The following is a 25,858-nucleotide window of genomic DNA, read 5'->3' on the forward strand; positions in this document are numbered from 1 at the left end:
GTGTGTGTGTATATGGGTGTGTGTGTATATGGGTGTGTGTGTGTGTATATAGGTGAGGGGGGGGGGGTCTCACCATTAGACGGATCTTCGTCAGTAGGTGTGTGTGTGTATATAGGGGTGTGTGTATATAGGTGAGGGGGGGTCTCACCATTAGACGGATCTTCGACAGTAGGTGTGTGTATATAGGTGTGTGTGTGTATATAGGTGTGTGTGTATATAGGTGGGGGAGGTCTCACCATTAGACGGATCTTCGTCAGTAGGTGCGTGTGTGTGTATATAGGTGGGGGGGGGTCTCACCATTAGACGGATCTTCGTCAGTAGGTATGTGTGTGTATATAGGTGTGTGTGTATATAGGTGAGGGGGGTCTCACCATTAGACGGATCTTCGTCAGTAGGTGTGTGTGTGTGTGTGTATATAGGTGAGGGGGGGGATGGGGGTCTCACCATTAGACGGATCTTCGTCAGTAGGTGTGTGTGTGTGTATAGGTGTGTGTGTATATAGGTGAGGGGGGGGTCTCACCATTAGACGGATCTTCGTCAGTAGGTGTGTGTGTGTATATAGGTGAGGGGGGGATGGGGGTCTCACCATTAGACGGATCTTCGTCAGTAGGTGTGTGTGTGTGTATAGGTGTGTGTGTATATAGGTGAGGGGGGGGGTCTCACCATTAGACGGATCTTCGTCAGTAGGTGTGTGTGTATATAGGTGAGGGGGGGATGGGGGTCTCACCATTAGACGGATCTTCGTCAGTAGGTGTGTGTGTATATAGGTGGGGGGGGTTTCACCATTAGACGGATCTTCGTCAGTAGGTGTGTGTGTGTGTATAGGTGTGTGTATATAGGGGTGTGTGTGTATATAGGTGAGGGGGGGTCTCACCATTAGACGGATCTTCGTCAGTAGGTGTGTGTGTGTATATAGGTGAGGGGGGGGATGGGGGTCTCACCATTAGACGGATCTTCGTCAGTAGGTGTGTGTGTGTGTATAGGTGTGTGTGTATATAGGTGAGGGGGGGGTCTCACCATTAGACGGATCTTCGTCAGTAGGTGTGTGTGTGTATATAGGTGAGGGGGGGATGGGGGTCTCACCATTAGACGGATCTTCGTCAGTAGGTGTGTGTGTGTGTATATAGGTGGGGGGGGTTTCACCATTAGACGGATCTTCGTCAGTAGGTGTGTGTGTGTATAGGTGTGTGTGTGTATATAGGTGTGTGTATATAGGGGTGTGTGTGTATATAGGTGAGGGGGGGTCTCACCATTAGACGGATCTTCGTCAGTAGGTGTGTGTGTGTATATAGGTGAGGGGGGGGATGGGGGTCTCACCATTAGACGGATCTTCGTCAGTAGGTGTGTGTGTGTGTATAGGTGTGTGTGTATATAGGTGAGGGGGGGGGTCTCACCATTAGACGGATCTTCGTCAGTAGGTGTGTGTGTGTATATAGGTGAGGGGGGGATGGGGGTCTCACCATTAGACGGATCTTCGTCAGTAGGTGTGTGTGTGTGTATATAGGTGGGGGGGGTTTCACCATTAGACGGATCTTCGTCAGTAGGTGTGTGTGTGTGTATAGGTGTGTGTGTGTATATAGGTGTGTGTATATAGGGGTGTGTGTGTATATAGGTGAGGGGGGGTCTCACCATTAGACGGATCTTCGTCAGTAGGTGTGTGTGTGTATATAGGTGAGGGGGGGGATGGGGGTCTCACCATTAGACGGATCTTCGTCAGTAGGTGTGTGTGTGTGTATAGGTGTGTGTGTATATAGGTGAGGGGGGGGGTCTCACCATTAGACGGATCTTCGTCAGTAGGTGTGTGTGTGTATATAGGTGAGGGGGGGGATGGGGGTCTCACCATTAGACGGATCTTCGTCAGTAGGTGTGTGTGTGTGTGTGTGTGTGTATATAGGTGGGGGGGGTTTCACCATTAGACGGATCTTCGTCAGTAGGTGTGTGTGTGTATATAGGTGAGGGGGGGGATGGGGGTTTCACCATTAGACGGATCTTCGTCAGTAGGTGTGTTTGTATATCGGTGAGGGGGGGGATGGGGCCTCACCATTAGACGGATCTTCGTCAGTAGGTGTGTGTGTGTATATAGGTGTGTGTGTGTATATAGGTGAGGGGGGGGGATGGGGGTCTCACCATTAGACGGATCTTCGTCAGTAGGTGTGTGTGTGTATATAGGTGAGGGGGGGGATGGGGGTCTCACCATTAGACGGATCTTCGTCAGTAGGTGTGTATGTGTATATAGGTGTGTGTGTGTGTATATAGGTGAGGGGGGGGGATGGGGGTCTCACCATTAGATGGATCTTCGTCAGTAGGTGTGTGTGTGTATATAGGTGTGTGTGTGTGTGTGTGTGTGTGTATACAGGTGGGTGTGTGTATATAGGTGAGGGGGGGGATGGGGGTCTCACCATTAGACGGATCTTCGTCAGTAGGTGTGTGGCCAAGTTCCTTCATTAAATCTTCAATAGCAAAAGGAGCCTGGTCCAGGATGGTCTGAAATACACCATTCACCACAGACTGATGGAGGACGGGGCTGGAGGAGAGACAGACAGTGACACCAGGGGGAGATTTACTAACAAGCGTCTATGGTTGATTTTGCAATATAGAATTTAGTGATGGTCACATGGCACGGATACCACACGTCCAGCACGACGTCACAGGTCAAATCACGTCCAATCACCATCAACACACACATTGGCAAATAACCATGGGCACCAATGTACTAAGAATCATCATTCTGCTGACGTGTACACCCCAACCGACACAGACAGCTACAGGCGCTCTCATTACGCTGACGTGTACACCCCATCCAACACAGACAGCTACAGGCGCTCTCATTCCGCTGACGTGTACACCCCAACCAACACAGACAGCTACAGGCGCTCTCATTCCGCTGACGTGTACACCCCAACACAGACAGCTACAGGCGCTCTCATTCCGCTGACGTGTACACCCCAACACAGACAGCTACAGGCGCTCTCATTCTGCTGACGTGTACACCCCATCCAACACAGACAGCTACAGGCGCTCTCATTCCGCTGACGTGTACACCCCAACCAACATAAACAGCTATAGGCGCTTTCATTCTGCTGACGTGTACACCCAAACACAGAGCTACAGGCGCTCTCATTCTGCTGACGTGTACACCCCAACCAACACAAACAGCTATAGGCGCTCTCATTCCGCTGACGTGTACACCCCAACCAACACAGACAGCTACAGGCGCTCTCATTCCGCTGACGTGTACACCCCAACCAACACAAACAGCTATAGGCGCTTTCATTCCGCTGACGTGTACACCCAAACACAGACAGCTACAGGCGCTCTCATTCTGCTGACGTGTACACCCCAACCAACACAGACAGCTACAGGCGCTCTCATTCTGCTGACGTGTACACCCCAACCAACACAGACAGCTACAGGCGCTCTCATTCCGCTGACGTGTACACCCCAACCAACATAAACAGCTATAGGCGCTTTCATTCTGCTGACGTGTACACCCAAACACAGAGCTACAGGCGCTCTCATTCTGCTGACGTGTACACCCCAACCAACACAAACAGCTATAGGCGCTCTCATTCCGCTGACGTGTACACCCCAACCAACACAGACAGCTACAGGCGCTCTCATTCCGCTGACGTGTACACCCCAACCAACACAAACAGCTATAGGCGCTTTCATTCCGCTGACGTGTACACCCAAACACAGACAGCTACAGGCGCTCTCATTCTGCTGACGTGTACACCCCAACCAACACAGACAGCTACAGGCGCTCTCATTCTGCTGACGTGTACACCCCAACCAACACAGACAGCTACAGGCGCTCTCATTCCGCTGACGTGTACACCCCAACCAACACAGACAGCTACAGGCGCTCTCATTCCGCTGACGTGTACACCCCAACCAACACAGACAGCTACAGGCGCTCTCATTCCGCTGACGTGTACACCCCAACCAACACAGACAGCTACAGGCGCTCTCATTCCGCTGACGTGTACACCCCAACCAACACAAACAGCTATAGGCGCTTTCATTCCGCTGACGTGTACACCCAAACACAGACAGCTACAGGCGCTCTCATTCCGCTGACGTGTACACCCCAACCAACACAGACAGCTACAGGCGCTCTCATTCTGCTGACGTGTACACCCCAACCAACACAGACAGCTACAGGCGCTCTCATTCCGCTGACGTGTACACCCCAACCAACACAAACAGCTATAGGCGCTCTCATTCTGCCGACGTGTACACATAGAGAGCTGCAGCACTCTCATTCTCAGAACCGGGATTCCGCTGTCGGTCTTTTGACAGTCGTACTCCCGACTGCCGGTCTCCCATACCCAATCCGTGCTAATGGATCACATCCCAACATGATTCCTAGTAAATCTAACCCCTGGAGTGTAATGTCACACACAGAGACCACCCAGGTGAAATAATTGTATATATGCTCATCAATCCCTGCCATAGACTCTCCTGCCCCCTCAGTATAACCATCTGTCTGCTCCTGAGAACACCCGTGTCACCCCCCACAATGCTAAATTACAACGTCCTGTAATTACAGCCTGTAATCTGTGACGCAAAGTATTCCCAGGTAATGGTAATAACAAGAGATATGGTAAGAACTTACCTTTGTTATCTCTGTTTCTACGAAGTCCATAGGGTCCACAGGGTTGACCTTGGGGTTATAGCTGGAACAGGATCCATGGGCACCACACAGTTAAGCTTTTAGCTCCCAGGATGCACTTGGGTCCTCCTCTATACCCCGCCCCCGAGCCACAGGCACCCCAGTTGGTAAGCAGCCTAGGCCGGAGGAGAATATGGAACAGAGAGAAGGAAGACTGGAACACACAAGAAACCATACTCACAGCAATAGGAGACGGAAAACCGGTGACCAGCCACACAGCCCATTTGAAGCCAGGTGCGTCAGGGCGGGCGCCCTGTGGACCCTATGGACTTCGTAGAAACAGAGATAACAAAGGTAAGTTCTTACCATATCTCTTGTTTTCTACTTCAGGGTCCATAGGGGGTCCACAGGGTTGACCTTGGGGATGTCCCAAAGCAGTACAACTAAGGGCGGGGACGCTCCTGTGCTGAAAGGAGTACCCGGCGCCCAAAGGATGCATCCTGAGAGGCAAAGGTGTCAAACGCATAGAACCTCAAAAACGTTTGAATTGAAGACCAAGTGGCCGCCCTACACAGCTGAACAGCAGAAGCGCCACGTCTAGCAGCCCAAGAGGGACCCACAGAACGAGTGGAATGAGCCTTAACAGAGGCTGGCACAGGTAAGCCCTCCTGTGCATAAGCCTCACAAATAACGGAACGAAGCCAACGGGCTAACGTTTGTTTGTTGGCAGGCCAACCCCTCTTGTGAAAACCAAAGAGGATAAACAAGGAATCAGACTTCCTAACCGAAGCCGTCCGGTCTACATAAATTCTAAGCGCCCGGACCACATCTAAGGAAGTCTCACCAGCTGAAAGATCAGGGGACTGAAAAGCTGGCACAACAAGTTCCTGATTAATATGGAACTTCGAGACCACTTTGGGCAAAAACTCAGGACGAGTGCGGAGCACCGCTCTGTCCTGGTGAAAAATTAGGAAAGGAGGGCGACAGGAAAGCGCCCCCAATTCAGACCCCCTCCTGGCCGAAGCAATTGCCAGGAGAAAAACCGTCTTAAATGTCAGCCACTTGAGCTCCACCGCCTCAAGAGGCTCAAACGGAGGACCCTGCAGGACCCGTAGCACCACCGCCAAGTCCCAAGGAGCCACCGGAGGCACAAAGGGAGGCTGGATCCTGATAACACCTTGGAAAAAGGTGTGAACGTCTGGTAGTATTGCAATCCGCCGTTGAAACCACACGGACAAGGCGGACACATGAACCTTCAGAGATGCAAGGCGTAAGCCGAGATCCAATCCTGACTGAAGAAATTCCAAGATCCTAGAAACTCGGAACACCTGAGGATCATAAAGTCTGGACTCACACCACTGAAAGTAAGTGTGCCACACTCTGTGATAAATCCGTGCTGAAGCAGGCTTGCGTGCCCTGAGCATCGTACCAATAACCGAACTGGAGAAGCCCCGAGACCTCAAGACGGCTGTCTCAAGAGCCACGCCGTCAAAGACAGCCGACCCAGATCCGGGTAAAGGCAGGGCCCCTGAGACAACAGGTCCCGACGTTGAGGAAGAAGGTACGGAACGTCGATGGAGAGGCTCCTCAGATCGGAGTACCAAGGACGTCTGGGCCAGGCCGGAGCTACCAGCACGAGCATGCCGCCGTCCTGCTTGAATTTCCGCAGAACCCGAGGAAGCAGGGATATCGGAGGAAACAGATACGCCAGGTGAAACGTCCATGTCAGCGACAGCGCGTCCACCAGACTTGCACCTGCGTCTCTTGTCCTTGACCCGTAAACGGGCAACTTGTGATTGTGACGGGAGGCCATCAAGTCCAGCTCCGGCAGTCCCCACCTGTCCACGAGTAGCTGAAACACCTCTGGGTGAAGCGACCATTCCCCGGGATGCACGTCGTGACGGCTGAGGAAGTCCGCCTCCCAATTGAGGACTCCGGGGATGAAGACCGCCGAGATCACTGGAATGTGACCCTCCGCCCAAGACAGGATACGAGACACCTCCGACATCGCTGCCTGACTGCGAGTTCCGCCTTGGTGATTGATATACGCCACCGTGGTGGCGTTGTCGGACTGCACCTGTACCGCCCTTCCGTGAAGAGCGGGGCCGGACGACTGCAGGGCCTTGTATACTGCCCGCAGTTCCAGGATGTTGATGGGGAGAAGTGCTTCTTCCGCTGACCAACGACCCTGAAGCGACAAAGAGCCGGTCACTGCCCCCCAACCCCGGAGACTGGCATCCGTCGTGAGCAGGACCCAGTCCGGGACCCAAAATGGGCGCCCCTCGACCAGATGAGCTGTCTGAAGCCACCAAGCCAAAGATAGCCGAACGTCCGGAGACAACACCAGCACCTGAGAGCGGATCCGGTGAGGTAACCCGTTCCATTCTGATAGAATCAGCCCCTGCAGGGGCCGGGAATGGAACTGGGCAAATTCCACCATGTCGAATGTCGACACCATGGACCCCAGAACTCTCATAGCCGAATGGACCGACAGGCGGCAACGGCTCAGGCAACTGCGTATCCGCAGCTGTAGTGAGGCGACCTTCTCCGGAGTCAGGAAGATCCTTTGCTGACGCGAATCCAGCAGGGCTCCCAAATGAACCATCCGCTGTGATGGAATCAGGGAGGACTTTTTCCAATTTATCAACCACCCGTGTGCTTGCAGGCAAGCGATCGTCAGGTGGAGATGTTGAAGCAGTACCTCCGGGGAGCTCGCCAGCAACAGGAGGTCGTCCAGGTACGGCAGCAGCCGTACATTCTGGTTCCGAAGATGTGCGGCCATGACCGCCATCATCTTCGTGAACACCCTCGGTGCCGTGGAGAGACCAAAGGGTAGCGCCCGGAACTGATAGTGGTGTTGAAGGATAGCGAACCTCAGATACCGCTGGTGTGAAGATGCTATCGGAACATGGAGGTAGGCGTCCTGGATGTCCAGGGACACCATGTAATCCCCCGGTTCCATCGCCAGAATGATGGAACGTAACGTTTCCATCCTGAACTTGGGAACTCTGAGGAATTTGTTCAGAGACTTCAAGTTGAGGATAGGGCGATGAGAACCATTGGGTTTCTGCACCAGAAACAGAGACGAATAATACCCCGTCCCTCGTTGTGATAGAGGAACGGGAACAATGACCCCTGCTTTCAGCAAGGACTCTATAGCCTCCTGAACCTGTAACGCCTTGGTCTTGTCCTGAGAAGGACTTGTGCAGAAAAACTGGTGGGGTGGTCTGTGCCGAAAAGACAGGGCGTACCCCTGGGAGACCACTTCTCGAACCCAGGCATCCGTGGTGGTATTGTGCCAGCACTGGGCAAATAGAAGAAGTCGGCCTCCCACTCTGAGGTCCCCCAGAGGGAGGCCCGTCCCATCAGGCCGCAGGTTTATCTTCCTGCTTGGAAGAAGGGCGCCGAGCACTCCAGGCTTGCTTCTTGGGTTTAGAGGCCGTCTTACTCGCAGACTGTCTCGGGAAGGACTGACCTTTCGCCTTACCCTGAACCCGAAAGGAACGAAAAGCCGAACTCCGAACCTTAGCAGGCAGTGCCGCCGAAGGGAGGAAGGCCGACTTGGATTTAGCCAGGGTGTCCACTATTTTGTCCAAGTCCGGACCAAATAGTAATTCCCCATTGAAAGGTAAGGCCTCCAGACCTTTCTTTGAATCAGAGTCCGCTCTCCAGGACCGCAACCATAAGGATCGGCGGGCAGACACCGCTGCAGCCGATACCCGCGAGGTCAGCAGACTAGCATCTAAAGAAGCTTCTCCAATGTAAGAAGCGGCGTCCCTCATTTGTCCCAACAACGCCCGCTGGACATCCGGAGCGTCGTCCGGGAAGGTATCTTCCAATGCATTGGCCCACCCCTCAATGGCCTTGGCCACCCAGGAAATGGCCATGGACGGTCGGGCCACCGCCCCGGAGAGGGAGTAAATAGACTTTAAGCAAGTCTCAACTTTCCTGTCCGTGGGATCCTTCAGCGAGGATATCGACGGTAATGGTAAGGTGGCGCCCCGAGTTAAACGGGTGACATGGGAATCCACCGCCGGTGGAGTTTCCCATTTTTTACAATGTGCCTCAGGGAAGGGGTAATTAGAAGCCAACCGCTTCTGAGGAAGGAATCTCTTACTGGGCGCCTGCCAAGCTACCGCCATATGATCCGTCAACTGATCAGACAGGGGAAACACCGCAGAAGCCACCTTAGTTTTTTTGAAACTAGGAAACTTCGACCTAGGAACCGGTGCCTCATCCTCTATAAGAAGAATAGCTCGCACCGCCCTAACTAGTGCTCGCACATTAATGGACGACTTGGTATCCATTTCCTGGACCGAGGCGTCCGAGTCAGTGTCATCAGGGACCTCCCCATCATCTGAGGAACCCTCTGAGTCCGATACCTGAGCAGCCCGTGCCATGAGTGGGCGTTTAGAAATCCTAGAAGGCATGTCAGTCTGCAACATTGACTGAAAAGCCGAGGAAGCGGCCGCCAAATTTTGCACGGAGTTGGAGAGCACATCCACCCATGGTGGAGGCGTCGCCATAGGGGCCTGAAAAGGTACCACAGGCTGCTGCGGCACAGGGGAAGCCTGTATATACATAGGCAACCCCCCAAAGGGACCAACTGATTGAGACCCAGGAGGACTCCGCAATAACTGCGGGACACCCGGGGAATGGGGGATGGTCGGCTGGGGCACCGCCCTAGTAGGGAGAGCAGTCGGGACCGACAGACGGTCCGCAATAGACACCAGCACTTGAGAAAACATCGCCCACGGTGGTTCCTGCGCCAGAGAAGGTCTGGATGGGCCAGGAGCCACCTGGCATCGACTACACAGGCCATCCTGTGACAAATCCTCCCTATCTACTCCTGCAGAACAGCGTCCGCAGGAGGCCAACACCGGAGCCACCGAGCGCTCAACCTCCTCGTCTGACATGACAGAATATATTATATATCTGGCACCAGGGTAGAAGTAAAACGCACTCACCGGTGTGCTGAACAACAGCCCACAATATGGCACTGAGTAGCACACAACTGTATGTGACGGACCTCACAAATACGTGATCTATATAAGTGAGGTCAGTAGAAACGCCCCTCCCCCACACACCTGCAGGGCTTGTAGGAGAAGTAAAGGGATAGGTATAAGCTGACAGTAAGCGGAAAATAAGCACAGACAGGCAGCACTAGCAAAAAGTCACATACCATGCAGGAAGATATACTCACTGCACCTTTACACTACAATCAACCTGCCCAGATTCAGTGTCTGGGAGGGCTATAGTGCTGTGTACGCTGTCCTTAATCAGGGGAGAGGTACACAGGGGGACCGGTCCGCGTGCTCCCTGAGATCTGCGCTGCCACTGGGAAAATGGCCGCTGGAGACCTCAGAGGAGGAGTGGCCGAGGAATCTGCAGCTCAGCGACGCCAGACTGCGTGCTGAAAGGCGCGCTGAGCTGAGGGGAGGAGCCGCTGACAGGGAAGGCTTCCTCCCCTGGCTGGCCATTAACCCCAGGGATGCTGGCTTCCCGCTTGCCGGTTATCCCTGGTGGTCTAGTGGTCCCACGGGTTATGGGGGGGGCCCGCCGCCACTGCCAGCAGCCTCCGGTCTGTCCCCCGGACCGGAGGCTAAAGGACTGCATTTAAGGCATTCCGCGCGCCGCCGCTAGCCAGCGACGCGCGGCTTACCTCAATCCCCGGCGACTCCGGCAGCAGTCCTGGGAGGTAGACAGAGTCCGGCTAGTACGGACTCTGCCCTCCCGCCGCGATCCCCAGATCAGTACTGGCGTCGCGGCGCCAGTCGGGGATCAGAGCGGCAGCGTGGGCGTCTGTACAGACAGCCCTTCGCTGCCGTCTGTAGTAAAAATAGATTAAAAATAAATAAAATTTAACTTAAAATAAAAGCTTTTGGGGGCTGCTCCTGCAGCCCCCCTGCGCGGTGACCGACTCCGGCCGGGCACCAGCTTACACTGGGGTGCCTGTGGCTCGGGGGCGGGGTATAGAGGAGGACCCAAGTGCATCCTGGGAGCTAAAAGCTTAACTGTGTGGTGCCCATGGATCCTGTTCCAGCTATAACCCCAAGGTCAACCCTGTGGACCCCCTATGGACCCTGAAGTAGAAAATGGGATTTTGGTACCTACCGGTAAATCCTTTTCTCTGATTCCACAAGAGACACTGGAGGTGCTTACGCTGGGGTATAGAGGCGTGGATAACTGGAGCCGGCACTTTAAATAATTTAGAAGTGTGAAGCTCCTCCCCCTCTATGCCCCATCAGCCCTCAGTTTAGAAAATGAAGACCGAGAGGAGATGGAGAACAAGCGGAGTAAGAAAAGGAGAGAAGAACACACAATAACTGTATCACACAACATACGGAACAAGCCGAACAGGCAGGCTAAGAGCGCTGAGGTGGGCGTCCAGTGTCCCCTGCGGAATCAGAGAAAAGGATTTACCGGTAGGTACCAAAATCCCATTTTCTCTTTCATACACTAGGGGACACTGGAGGAGCTTACGCTGGGGACGTCCCAAAGTTTTTTCCTCACGGGCGGGAGCGCTCTGAGGCACCTGCAGAACTAGGCGGCCAAACCGGGATGCCGAAGAAGGAAACATATCCACTTTGTAAAACTTGACAAACGTGTGAACTGAAGACCAAGAGGCCGCACGGCACAATTGTGACGAGGAGGCTCATCTACCGGCCGCCCATGACGCACCCACAGAACGTGTGGAATGAGCCGAAATGGACGAAGGAGGCAGACGGTCGGCACTAACATAAGCCAGATGAATAGTCAGCCGAATCCAACGTGCCAAAGTCTGCTTAGACGATGGACAACCCCTCCGAACAGCATCATAGAGGACAAAAAAAAAACGACTCAAACTTAAGGAGGGACGCTGTCCTGGCAACATAGTTGCGGAAAGCCGTAACCACATCCAAGGCAGAAGAGCCACCAGAGTCCTCCACCAACGACGGTACCACAATAGGCTGATAGATATGAAAAGCCGACACAATATTGGGAAGGAAAGCGGCTATCATCCGGAGTTCCGCCCTATCAGCATGAAACACAAGGTAAGGTGCTTATCAGATATAGCCCCCCATTCTGAAACTCTACGAGTCGAAGCAAGAGCCAGGAGGAGGACAGTCTTCCAAGACAGGTATCAACATCCTCCAAAGGTTCAAACATGGGCGACTGAAGAAACAGAAGCACTAAGATTAGATCCCAGGGAGCTATTGGAGGTACGAAACGGTGCTGCGCGCGCAAAACCCCTTACAGAATGTCAGCATCTCAGGAAAGAAGGCCAATTTCCCTTGAAAGGAAAATGGAAAGGTCAGAGAATTGCACCTTTAAGGTTCCTAGACGAAGGTCAGAATCCAGACCTGTCTAAAGGAAAGCAGAAACCGTGGATAAACGAAAAGTCCTAGACAGAAGACCCCGACGGGAACACCATAAGATATAAGCACGCCAGAAGCGATGATCATGCGCAGCCGAAACTGGCTTCCTGGCACGTATCATGGTGGGGATAACCGCGTGTGGGATGCCACTGCGTCTTAGGATATCGGTTTAAAGAGCCACCCCTTAAACGCAGTTGCGCTAAGTTGGGGTGTATGAAAACAAAACCTGCTGTAGAGGATCAGGGCGCATAGGATAGGACCACGGATCTTCTGTCAATAGAGACCGAAGGTCTGAGAACCAACTTCTCAGAGGCCAGTTGTGAGCCCCGAGAATTACAGAGGCTGTCTCTTGTTTATTCCCTTTTTAGAAGTCAAGGAAGACGCGGAATCGGGGGAAAAAGATAAACAAAGTCGTAGATCCACTGACTTGTCAGAGCGGCAACTGCTTCCGCCTGCGGATCTCGAGTTCTTGACACGTATACTCTGAACTGACAATTCAGTCGTGACGCCATGAGGTTCACCTGAGGACATCCCCATCGACGTATCAGTGCGCTGAACACGGCTGGATGAAGCTTACATTCTGGACCTCCTGTCGATTTAGGTAATCTGCTTCCCAGTTGTCCACACCTGGGATGAATACCGCCGACAGGATTACTTACTAGTTCTTGGCCCACCGGAAGATCTCAGTTACTTCTCGCATAGCCATGCAACTCAGGCCGTTGATGAAAACGACTGCCGTCGCACTGTCGGACTGAACTCTTACAGGATGAGCCCTTTAGAAACTCTGTTGCCTATCAGAGCATTGTTCGCTCTGAGTTCCAACGCCTTTATGGCCCACTTCCGTTCTAGAGGGGACTCTTGAACCTGAAAGTGGTAATCGAGGACTACTGCTCTCCATCCTCGGAGGCTGGCATCCGTAGTTACGATGATCCAGTTCCACACTCCGAATCTCCGGCCCGCTAAAAGATTTGGTGGATTGCGTCCACCAGAGAAGGCCACTCTGGTAACCGGGCTCAGACTGATCTGTCGTTGTAGAAGCAGATGAGACCCTGACCCCTGGAGTGAAACCAGCCGAACTATAGTGCCTCGAAAGCAGCTACCATCTTTCCTAAGAAACGCAGACAAAGAAGCATTGACACCTTCTTTGGTCTGAGGACCAGCTGGACTAACCTCTGTGCTTGATCTGATAGAAGAGATACTGAAAAAACAGATCGTCCAAATAATGGATTATGTTCACTCCTGATGACCGAAGGAGAGCGATCATGACTGCTATGAATTTGCTGAATATGCGGGGAACCGAGGATATGATCTTTCAATATGGCAAAATGCATAAAAGCTTGGTGTGGTTCCCATGGGAAAATGGAGGCAAGTATCCCTGATATCCAGGGATAATAGGAACTCCCCTGGTTCCAAGCTCACAACAACAGACTGCAGATTCCATTTTGAAACGATACATCTATAGATACAGGTTTAAGGTTCAAGATGGCCCTGACCACACCCTCCGGTCTGAGCACTACAAACAGGCTTGAGTAAAGCCCCATACCTCACTGATGCTCCGGAACCGGAACCAACACAGATGACACTACTAGAGACCTGATAGCCTCCTGTAGAACTTGAAATTCTTGCAAGTGGGCTCCCACCGCAGGAGACCCCAGGTGGGACGGAAAACCGTCATACCACCTGTTTCTCAGCTGAATTAGACTCTGGTCTACGTGCAACCGTGTGTGGACGACCTCTACCTCCTCTCGGTTGCGTAGGAGTACCTCTGGCTCTACCATGAAAGGAATGAGGTCCAGTATAAGGTCTTCTGGGAACCGGAGCAGTAGACGGGAGGAAAGAGAACTTACCGCCCCGTGGCTTGGGATATCCACTTGTCCAATTCCGGGCTAAAAAGCATGTCACCCGTGAATGGTAAACCCTCAACCGCACGCTTGGACTCTACGTCCGCCTGCCAAGCCAGAGCTCTGCGTGCGAACACTAATATGACTAATATCCTTTGAAGCTTCTCCCAAGTAAACTGCAGACTCACGGATGTGTTCTGCTAATAGACGTAATTCTGCTCTGGAAGTCCAAACCTGAAATCAGCTGGTTAGCCCAGCAAACCACAGCCTTGTTAACCCCGGCGGTAACAAGGTTAGGACTAAGTTGAGCTCCCGTTGCGGTATATATATAGATCTTAGTGTCGTCTCCAACTTACAATCCGAAGTGTCCTTTAAAACAGTAGCTCCCGGCACCGGAAGTGCTGTTTTCTTAGTGAGACAGGAAACAGACATCTACAGGAGAAGGAGTTTCCCACTTCTCCATCATGGATGATGGAAAACAAGAGATATGGTAAGAACTTACCTTTGTTATCTCTGTTTCTACGAAGTCCATAGGGTCCACAGGGTTGACCTTGGGGTTATAGCTGGAACAGGATCCATGGGCACCACACAGTTAAGCTTTTAACTCCCAGGATGCACTTGGGTCCTCCTCTATACCCCGCCCCCGAGCCACAGGCACCTCAGTTGGTAAGCAGCCTAGGCCGGAGGAGAATATGGAACAGAGAGAAGGAAGACTGGAACACACAAGAAACCATACTCATAGCAATAGGAGACGGAAAACCGGTGACCAGCCACACAGCCCATTTGAAGCCAGGTGCGTCAGGGCGGGCGCCCTGTGGACCCTATGGACTTCGTAGAAACAGAGATAACAAAGGTAAGTTCTTACCATATCTCTTGTTTTCTACTTCAGGGTCCATAGGGGGTCCACAGGGTTGACCTTGGGGATGTCCCAAAGCAGTACAACTAAGGGCGGGGACGCTCCTGTGCTGAAAGGAGTACCCGGCGCCCAAAGGATGCATCCTGAGAGGCAAAGGTGTCAAACGCATAGAACCTCAAAAACGTTTGAATTGAAGACCAAGTGGCCGCCTTACACAGCTGAACAGCAGAAGCGCCACGTCTAGCAGCCCAAGAGGGACCCACAGAACGAGTGGAATGAGCCTTAACAGAGGCTGGCACAGGTAAGCCCTCCTGTGCATAAGCCTCACAAATAACGGAACGAAGCCAACGGGCTAACGTTTGTTTGTTGGCAGGCCAACCCCTCTTGTGAAAACCAAAGAGGATAAACAAGGAATCAGACTTCCTAACCGAAGCCGTCCGGTCTACATAAATTCTAAGCGCCCGGACCACATCCAAGGAAGTCTCACCAGCTGAAAGATCAGGGGACTGAAAAGCTGGCACAACAAGTTCCTGATTAATATGGAACTTCGAGACCACTTTGGGCAAAAACTCAGGACGAGTGCGGAGCACCGCTCTGTCCTGGTGAAAAATCAGGAAAGGAGGGCGACAGGAAAGCGCCCCCAATTCAGACACCCTCCTGGCCGAAGCAATTGCCAGGAGAAAAACCGTCTTAAATGTCAGCCACTTGAGCTCCACCGCCTCAAGAGGCTCAAACGGAGGACCCTGCAGGACCCGTAGCACCACCGCCAAGTCCCAAGGAGCCACAGGAGGCACAAAGGGAGGCTGGATCCTGAGAACACCTTGGAAAAAGGTGTGAACGTCTGGTAGTATTGCAATGCGCCGTTGAAACCACACGGACAAGGCGGACACATGAACCTTCAGAGATGCAAGGCGTAAGCCGAGATCCAATCCTGACTGAAGAAATTCCAAGATCCTAGAAACTCGGAACACCTGAGGATCATAAAGTCTGGACTCACACCACTGAAAGTAAGTGTGCTACACTCTGTGATAAATCCGTGCTGAAGCAGGCTTGCGTGCCCTGAGCATCGTACCATTAACCGAACTGGAGAAGCCCCGAGACCTCAAGACGGCTGTCTCAAGAGCCACGCCGTCAAAGACAGCCGACCCAGATCCGGGTAAAGGCAGGGCCCCTGAGACAACAGGTCCCGACGTTGAGGAAGAAGGTACGGAGCGTCGATGGAGAGGCTCCTCAGATCGGAGTACCAAGGACGTCTGGGCCACGCCGGAGCTACCAGCACGAGCATGCCGCCGTCCTGCTTGAATTTCCGCAGAACCCGAGGAAGCAGGGATATCGGAGGAAACAGATACGCCAGGTGAAATGTCCATGTCACCGACAGCGCGTCCACCAGACTTGCACCTGCGTCTCTTGTCCTTGACCCGTAAACGGGCAACTTGTGATTGTGACGGGAGGCCATCAAGTCCAGCTCCGGCAGTCCCCACCTGTCCACGAGTAGCTGAAACACCTCTGGGTGAAGCGACCATTCCCCGGGATGCACGTCGTGACGGCTGAGGAAGTCCGCCTCCCAATTGAGGACTCCGGGGATGAAGACCGCCGAGATCGCTGGAATGTGACCCTCCGCCCAAGACAGGATACGAGACACCTCCGACATCGCTGCCTGACTGCGAGTTCCGCCTTGGTGATTGATATACGCCACCGTGGTGGCGTTGTCGGACTGCACCTGTACCGCCCTTCCGTGAAGAGCGGGGCCGGACGACTGCAGGGCCCTGTATACTGCCCGCAGTTCCAGGATGTTGATGGGGAGAAGTGCTTCTTCCGCTGACCAACGACCCTGAAGCGACAAAGAGCCGGTCACTGCCCCCCAACCCCGGAGACTGGCATCCGTCGTGAGCAGGACCCAGTCCGGGATCCAAAATGGGCGCCCCTCGACCAGATGAGCTGTCTGAAGCCACCAAGCCAAAGATAGCCGAACGTCCGGAGACAACACCAGCACCTGAGAGCGGATCCGGTGAGGTAACCCGTTCCATTCTGATAGAATCAGCCCCTGCAGGGGCCGGGAATGGAACTGGGCAAATTCCACCATGTCGAATGTCGACACCATGGACCCCAGAACTCTCATAGCCGAATGGACCGACAGGCGGCAACGGCTCAGGCAACTGCGTATCCGCAGCTGTAGTGAGGCGACCTTCTCCGGAGTCAGGAAGATCCTTTGCTGACGCGAATCCAGCAGAGCTCCCAAATGAACCATCCGCTGTGATGGAATCAGAGAGGACTTTTTCCAATTTATCAACCACCCGTGCGCTTGCAGGCAAGCGATCGTCAGGTGGAGATGTTGAAGCAGTACCTCCGGGGAGCTCGCCAGCAACAGGAGGTCGTCCAGGTACGGCAGAAGCCGTACATTCTGGTTCCGAAGATGTGCGGCCATGACCGCCATAATCTTCGTGAACACCCTCGGTGCCGTGGAGAGACCAAAGGGTAGCGCCTGGAACTGATAGTGGTGTTGAAGGATAGCGAACCTCAGATACCGCTGGTGTGAAGATGCTATCGGAACATGGAGGTAGGCGTCCTGGATGTCCAGGGACACCATGTAATCCCCCGGTTCCATCGCCAGAATGATGGAACGTAACGTTTCCATCCTGAACTTGGGAACTCTGAGGAATTTGTTCAGAGACTTCAAGTTGAGGATAGGGCGATGAGAACCATTGGGTTTCTGCACCAGAAACAGAGACGAATAATACCCCGTCCCTCGTTGTGATAGAGGAACGGGAACAATGACCCCTGCTTTCAGCAAGGACTCTATAGCCTCCTGAACCTGTAACGCCTTGGTCTTGTTCTGAGAAGGACTTGTGCAGAAAAACTGGTGGGGTGGTCTGTGCCGAAAAGACAGGGCGTACCCCTGGGAGACCACTTCTCGAACCCAGGCATCCGTGGTGGTATTGTGCCAGCACTGGGCAAATAGAAGAAGTCGGCCTCCCACTCTGAGGTCCCCCAGAGGGAGGCCCGTCCCATCAGGCCGCAGGTTTATCTTCCTGCTTGGAAGAAGGGCGCCGAGCACTCCAGGCTTGCTTCTTGGGTTTAGAGGCCGTCTTACTCGCAGACTGTCTCGGGAAGGACTGACCTTTCGCCTTACCCTGAACCCGAAAGGAACGAAAAGCCGAACTCCGAACCTTAGCAGGCAGTGCCGCCGAAGGGAGGAAGGCCGACTTGGATTTAGCCAGGGTGTCCACTATTTTGTCCAAGTCCGGACCAAATAGTAATTCCCCATTGAAAGGTAAGGCCTCCAGACCTTTCTTTGAATCAGAGTCCGCTCTCCAGGACCGCAACCATAAGGATCGGCGGGCAGACACCGCTGCAGCCGATACCCGCGAGGTCAGCAGACTAGCATCTAAAGAAGCTTCTCCAATGTAAGAAGCGGCGTCCCTCATTTGTCCCAACAACGCCCGCTGGACATCCGGAGCGTCGTCCGGGAAGGTATCTTCCAATGCATTGGCCCACCCCCAATGGCCTTGGCCACCCAGGAAATGGCCATGGACGGTCGGGCCACCGCCCCGGAGAGGGAGTAAATAGACTTTAAGCAAGTCTCAACTTTCCTGTCCGTGGGATCCTTCAGCGAGGATATCGACGGTAATGGTAAGGTGGCGCCCCGAGTTAAACGGGTGACATGGGAATCCACCGCCGGTGGAGTTTCCCATTTTTTACAATGTGCCTCAGGGAAGGGGTAATTAGAAGCCAACCGCTTCTGAGGAAGGAATCTCTTACTGGGCGCCTGCCAAGCTACCGCCATATGATCCGTCAACTGATCCGACAGGGGAAACACCGCAGAAGCCACCTTAGTTTTTTTGAAACTAGGAAACTTCGACCTAGGAACCGGTGCCTCATCCTCTATAAGAAGAATAGCTCGCACCGCCCTAACTAGTGCTCGCACATTAATGGACGACTTGGTATCCATTTCCTGGACCGAGGCGTCCGAGTCAGTGTCATCAGGGACCTCCCCATCATCTGAGGAACCCTCTGAGTCCGATACCTGAGCAGCCCGTGCCATGAGTGGGCGTTTAGAAATCCTAGAAGGCATGTCAGTCTGCAACATTGACTGAAAAGCCGAGGAAGCGGCCGCCAAATTTTGCACGGAGTTGGAGAGCACATCCACCCATGGTGGAGGCGTCGCCATAGGGGCCTGAAAAGGTACCACAGGCTGCTGCGGCACAGGGGAAGCCTGTATATACATAGGCAACCCCGCATAGGGACCAACTGATTGAGACCCAGGAGGACTCCGCAATAACTGCGGGACACCCGGGGAATGGGGGATGGTCGGCTGGGGCACCGCCCTAGTAGGGAGAGCAGTCGGGACCGACAGACGGTCCGCAATAGACACCAGCACTTGAGAAAACATCGCCCACGGTGGTTCCTGCGCCAGAGAAGGTCTGGATGGGCCAGGAGCCACCTGGCATCGACTACACAGGCCATCCTGTGACAAATCCTCCCTATCTACTCCTGCAGAACAGCGTCCGCAGGAGGCCAACACCGGAGCCACTGAGCGCTCAACCTCCTCGTCTGACATGACAGAATATATTATATATCTGGCACCAGGGTAGAAGTGAAACGCACTCACCGGTGTGCTGAACAACAGCCCACAATATGGCACTGAGTAGCACACTACTGTATGTGACGGACCTCACAAATACGTGATCTATATAAGTGAGGTCAGTAGAAACGCCCCTCCCCCACACACCTGCAGGGCTTGTAGGAGAAGTAAAGGGATAGGTATAAGCTGACAGTAAGCGGAAAATAAGCACAGACAGGCAGCACTAGCAAAAAGTCACATACCATGCAGGAAGATATACTCACTGCACCTTTACACTACAATCAACCTGCCCAGATTCAGTGTCTGGGAGGGCTATAGTGCTGTGTACGCCGTCCTAACAGGGGAGAGGTACACAGGGGGACCGGTCCGCATGCTCTCTGAGAGATCTGCGCTGCCACTGGGAAAATGGCCGCTGGAGACCTCAGAGGAGGAGTGGCCGAGTATCTGCAGCTCAGCGACGCCAGACTGCGTGCTGAAAGGCGCGCTGAGCTGAGGGGAGGAGCCGCTGACAGGGAAGGCTTCCTCCCCTGGCTGGCCATAACCCCAGGGATGCTGGCTTCCCACTTGCCGGTTATCCCTGGTGGTCTAGTGGTTCCACGGGTTATGGGGGGGGCCCGCCGCCACTGCCAGCAGCCTCCGGTCTGTCCCCCGGACCGGAGGCTAAAGGACTGCATTTAAGGCATTCCGCGCGCCGCCGCTAGCCAGCGACGCGCGGCTTACCTGCATCCCCGGCAGCAGTCCTGGGAGGTAGACAGAGTCCGGCTAGCACGGACTCTGTCCTCCCGCCGCGATCCCCAGATCAGTACTGGCGTCGCGGCGCCAGTCGGGGATCAGAGCGGCAGCGTGGGCGTCTGTACAGACAGCCCTTCGCTGCCGTCTGTAGTAAAAATAGATTAAAAATAAATAAAATTTAACTTAAAATAAAAAGCTTCTGGGGGCTGCTCCTGCAGCCCCCCTGCGCGGTGACCGACTCCGGCCGGGCACCAGCTTACACTGAGGTGCCTGTGGCTCGGGGGCGGGGTATAGAGGAGGACCCAAGTGCATCCTGGGAGCTAAAAGCTTAACTGTGTGGTGCCCATGGATCCTGTTCCAGCTATAACCCCAAGGTCAACCCAAGGTCAACCCTGTGGACCCCCTATGGACCCTGAAGTAGAAAAGGGAAGCTAGACGGAAAACTACGCCCAGATGCAGAACAGGTGCTTTACCCTCTGCACCATCTCTGGATACACATTAAATAGTCAGTGGACGTGGGATCTGAACCCAGGTCTTGTTAATTTCTTGTAAAACTTCCTCCAATTCACCCTCTACGGTATCCTCTGTGGCGAGGAAATCTACGTCCGTCTCTTCTGACTGGAGAACCGTCAGAGTACACTTGTGAGACGGGCTTTGGTAGGAGGTGGAGGGTGTAGGCATCTGAACCAGGGTGTCTAGAGACTTGGTGAAGTCAGCTACCCCAGGAGGTTGAGACCTGCGGGCCTCATGCCAACTCCGATGTTAAATTTGACATAACTCCTACCATGTCAGTGACCCATGGCGGAGCAGGAGAGGTAGTAATCGCCATCTGTGAATCAGTTGTTATACAAGCATCACATAACGTGGACCCCGTGGCATGTGGCTTGGTCTGTTTGTTGTTACACTTGGAACAGACAAACAGCCTTTGAGAAGCCTTGGTTCTGTTGGACATGGTACACACAGTCACTCAGAGAAACGCAGCATAAAACAGAAAAGACACAGACATATAAAAACAAGAAGGCTGTGGGACACAGAGGAGGAGAAACCCCCCTCCCACAGATCAGATTCCCCTGCACTTACACCCCAGTTACTTACAGCCTCTTTACCAGAGATGTAATCAGGGGATGTTGTCCTGCAGCACAGGAATGGCAGCAGAGGGATCCAGCCTTCTGTGTCTTACACTGCAATCTCCTATATAGAGATGCAGGATGAGCTGCTGTGTAATGAAGAGCGGCAGCCCTGCTGTTATACAGCCGCTTGTCGTGTAGAGGAGAGAGACCCGCGCTGCCTTTAAGCTCCGCCCCCCTTCTTTATGCCCTAAAGGGCTTTACAAGATGGCTTCTGTGGCCATTAACCTCCCCCCCCCCCCCGCGCGCCACACCGCGTGTACAGCGGTCCGCTTTACCGCCTCTCTGCCCCGCGTGTAACAGCGGGGAGAGGGAGAGCCGGGCGGAAGGAGGGAGAGCAGGCGCCTGGTCGCGCTTGTAGCGCACATATCCCCTGTCCCGCGCTACTGTAACAGCGGGGAGAGAGCCGGGCTGAAGGAGGGAGAGCAGGCGCCTGTCAGCAGCCCCGCGTGTAGCAGCGGGGAGAGGGAGATCCCGGCGGGTAGGTGAGCAGGCGCCTGGTCGCGCTTGTAGTCCCGCGCTCACACTTATCCCCTGCCCCGCGCTAGAAACAGCAGGGAGAGGGATAGCCTCTGGAGGAAGCAGGTGCTTGCGCTTGTAGCGCACTTTATCAGCCCCGCACCTGGCTGAGCCGGGTGCCGCGCTATCAGCGGGAGGAGGGAGAGCATAGTGCTCTGCATTAGCTGCCCAGCATTCTAATTATGTAAAAACCGCTGGGCAGCGGCGGGGCTGGAGCCGGGGGATGCGCAGGTGATTACTCACTGCGTGGTCCCCGATGGAGTCTCTCTGCATTCAGCGCTTCTCTCTTCTTCCATGTGAGAATGTGCTGTGGCGATAAGGAGCTGTCAGTGCTTTTCATATAAGCGCTGTGCACTCCTTCCTGCCTTCTATAAGGACAGGGCGCCAGGTACCCGGACCCCACCTTTAGAGAGGTGGCGAAGGGTACCTAATGTAGTGTAAAAAGTGTACAAAATAAATAAACCTAAATAAAATAAAATAAATGTATTGCTGGAGCACAGCATGTAGTGACCAGCTCCTAGAGGCACATTTTCTTAACTGAGGGCTGATGGGGCATAGAGGGGGAGGAGCTTCACACTTCTAAATGATTTAAAGTGTCAGCTCCAGTTATCCACGCCTCTATACCCCAGCGTAAGCACCTCCAGTGTCCCCTAGTGGATGAAAGAGAAATTAGGGTGTGGGGACGTCACCCAAACAGAGCTGGGGGTGTGAGGTGGGGTCTCTGCGAACTGAACTAGATCAGCCTCCTTTTATTTCACTATAATAGAACCATCACTTAATGGCTCCATATTTATTCCAATTCCTATGTTACCAATAGTCACCGGCCATGTGTAGGGGGATGACCTCCCCCTTACCCCAGCATGCACATAATCCTCTCCCCCCCTCCCCACCACACCTCTCCCCCCTCCCCTCCACACCTTCTCCGGAATACTCCACTTTTCCAACAAAACAAAGCCGCCCTCACCCCTCCCCCAGTACACCCCAACCTCCCCTCCCAACTAACACTGCGGGAACACGCTGCCCCCGCACACACTCACTCCTTGCACTGAGCCGTGATGGTGATGAATGGTTCAATCAGTTTCAGGTTCATTTCCGCTGTGAGCTACAAGTCAGATAGAAATATGGAGATTAGCCGGGCAATGTGCGGGTGGGGGGAATGGGGGGTGTCAGGAGTGCTGGGCTGACACTTACCTCAGCTGACCCAACCTTTGCCAGTTCATCTAAGTAGATATCTAAAAGATGGTGCTGTACCCCCCGAGGTGCTTCTTCCTTCAGGACCTCCTCAACCAGAACCGACAGGAACTCATTCACCTTACTGAGTAATAAGGCACAAACAGCCATTCAGACTCATTATACCCATTACCTCGCCCCCAATACCATGCTACTCGCACGGCTCCATCTATAGCCCCCCTCCCCACTGCATCTATAACCCCCATCCATCTCTAGCCCCCTCCCAACAATCCATCTATAACCCCCATCCATCTCTAACCCCCTTCCCCACTGCATCTATAATCCCATCCATCTCTAGCCCCCTTCCCCACTGCATCTATAACCCCCATCCATCTATAGCCCCCCTCCCCACTGCATCTATAACCCCCATCCATCTATAGCCCCCTTCCCCACTGCATCTATACCCCCCATCCATCTATAGCCCCCCTCCCCACTGCATCTATAATCCCATCCATCTCTAGCCCCCTTCCCCACTGCATCTATAACCCCCATCCATCTCTAGCCCCCTTCCCCACTGCATCTATAACCCCCATCCATCTCTAGCCCCCTTCCCCACTGCATCTATAACCCCTATCCATCTCTAGCCCCCTTCCCCACTGCATCTATAACCCCCATCCATCTCTAACCCCCTTCCAACAATCCATCTATAACCCCCATCCATCTCTAACCCCCTTCCCCACTGCATCTATAATCCCATCCATCTCTAGCCCCCTTCCCCACTGCATCTATAACCCCCATCCATCTCTAGCCCCCTTCCCCACTGCATCTATAATTCCATCCATCTCTAGCCCCCTTCCCAACTGCATCTATAACCCCCATCCATCTCTAGCCCCTCCCACTGCATCTATAACCCCCATCCATCTCTAGCCCCCTTCCCCACTGCATCTATAACACCCATCCATCTACAGCCCCCCTCCCCACTGCATCTAACCCCCATCCATCTCTAGCCCCCTTCCCCACTGCATCTATAACCCCCATCCATCTCTAGCCCCCTTCCCCACTGCATCTATAACCCCCATCTATCTCTAGCCCCCTCCCAACAATCCATCTATAACCCCCATCCATCGCTAACGCACTTCCCCACTGCATCTATAATCCCATCCATCTCTAGCCCCCTTCCCCACTGCATCTATAACCCCCATCCATCTCTAGCCCCCCTCCCCACTACATCTATACCCCCAACATTCTCCCCACTGCATCTATATCCCCAACATTCTCCCCACTGCATCTATATCCCCCCACATTAGCTCACACTCCATCTAAAACTTCCCCAACGTTTCTCCCCACTGCATCTATAGTTGTCCATATGTTCCTCCAAACTGCATTTATAGCCCCCCTATACACCCCCAACTGCATGTATTGCCCCCACATCCTTCCAATTAATCTTTATGCCCCCACTGAATCTATAGATCCCTACATTCCCAATTTACCTAAAGCAACCCATAATTATTCAAATCTTACATCTCCACCCCCACAATCTTTATCCCTGTGCACTCATTTGCCCCCAAAGACCCTAGTAATTGCCCCCGTCTCTTACCTATCCTCCCAATCTTCTTTTTTGAGCAGTTCTGCTGCCTGACGCAGCACAAATCGGCTTAGCTGAGGGAAGAAAGAAACGCGTGGATGAGAGAATGACACGGAGGGTCTCACGCGTTCTAATGTTCTCTAACAGTGCAGTATACTTGTCATTTGTACATATATTCGCTCGTCCCCGTCCTCCTCCAACTCACGTGACGAGGAGTATTCAGTCCCTGCCCTCTAACATTATCCATGTTACCGTTAGATGCACCCAGCATACCACCATCGTTCCTGCTGGGTCCATCTAAGCCAAACTTACTTATACATGGCATTGTGACCGTGGTCAGGTCAGATCATTCTGCAGCTCTGACACAGCCAGCATGAAGCCCTATGGAAGCAGACCACCATTGTTCCTGCTGGGTCCATCTAAAGCCCTCCTGCCAATCTTCCTTATACATGGCATTGTGACCGTGGCCAGGTCAGATCATTCTGCAGCTCTGACACAGCAAGAGGTGGAGGCTCCTGAGCGAGCTGTGGATGTATCTATAAAGGGGAATCCAACCAGCCCTTAGTTACGGTAAAACGGTGCATGAGGACCAGCTCAGGGAGACTCCTTGTTACATGATAAATGCTGATAATGGCGATTGTGGCTTCTTTACAAATTATTATTAATATGATCCTCCAAAGAGGGAGCTTACTACGAAATAACCAGTAACTCCTATGCACCAAACTCTGTAGTGGCACTCGTACCCACACCCGACTGGTGCCTCTCAGGTGCTACCTCCTCTACCCACATACTCTGTGTACCTCTCAGGTGCTGAATGTACTGACACCCACACATGCCCAGGGTTCCATCGCTCTCACCGTGTAGAATTTGTCCAAGCGCAGACGATCGATTCCATTCCACTCACGATTCAGGGTTTGCCAAAAGCAGCGAATGAAGAGGTTCTCTGCCAGGAGATAGGAGGGGACGTGTGATGGACCAGAAATAACCAGACTCATTGAGGTCAGCTCACAGACTATCCCAAGCCACCACCTTCATTAACCATTAGTATGTAACAGAGCATTAATTATCAGCACATGCCAATCTACATATTACATACAGCAGACAGGCGGCCGTCGCACAGAACACAGCTCCTCTGGTCACATGTAAGAGGGACAGAGGTCGGCGAGCAGCATGAATTGGTGAGGATCAGCCTCGCTGCTGCATTAAGGACAGATTATAGAGGACACACAGGTGAGGGGGAGGATAGCTAGCAGGAGGTTGCAGTAGCTACAGCGGGAAAGGAGAAGGAAAGCTGAGGTCCTTAATGAGAAAGGGCTGTTCTGGAGCAATGTTACCAAGGCAGAGGTGACAGGACTACATGATACACTGGATAACAAGGAGGGAGGCTGAGGGCAGAAGATGTGATGCTAGGAGATGGTAGCAGGGGGTGGCTTTATAGTGACATTGGGACATACAGGTGGAAGTGGGATGATA

At 53.4% G+C, this 25,858-nt stretch overlaps 1 protein-coding gene across 4 annotated transcripts in view; it reads right to left on the minus strand.

Annotated features, from left to right (window-relative positions):
• Positions 1 to 25,858, minus strand: part of LOC148454221 (ribosomal RNA processing protein 1 homolog A-like) — a 55,584-nt gene that overhangs the window by 25,283 nt on the left and 4,443 nt on the right. For all 4 annotated transcript variants that reach the window (XR_015874826.1, XM_088461177.1, XM_088461176.1 and 1 more), the window contains exons 4-8: positions 25,243 to 25,328; positions 24,398 to 24,459; positions 22,822 to 22,945; positions 22,668 to 22,732; positions 2,400 to 2,524 (exon numbers count right to left, since the gene is read on the minus strand). Coding sequence is in view for 3 of the 4 variants with exons in the window: in XM_088461177.1 (XP_088317303.1) it covers positions 2,400 to 2,524; positions 22,668 to 22,732; positions 22,822 to 22,945; positions 24,398 to 24,459; positions 25,243 to 25,328 (462 nt within the window). In the remaining variant the exon portion in view is untranslated. The remainder of the gene's footprint in view (positions 1 to 2,399; positions 2,525 to 22,667; positions 22,733 to 22,821; positions 22,946 to 24,397; positions 24,460 to 25,242; positions 25,329 to 25,858) is intronic.

The sequence above is a fragment of the Taudactylus pleione genome, unplaced genomic scaffold, assembly GCF_031769625.1.
Source record: "Taudactylus pleione unplaced genomic scaffold, aTauple2 ptg001024l, whole genome shotgun sequence".
NCBI lineage: Eukaryota > Metazoa > Chordata > Amphibia > Anura > Myobatrachidae > Taudactylus > Taudactylus pleione.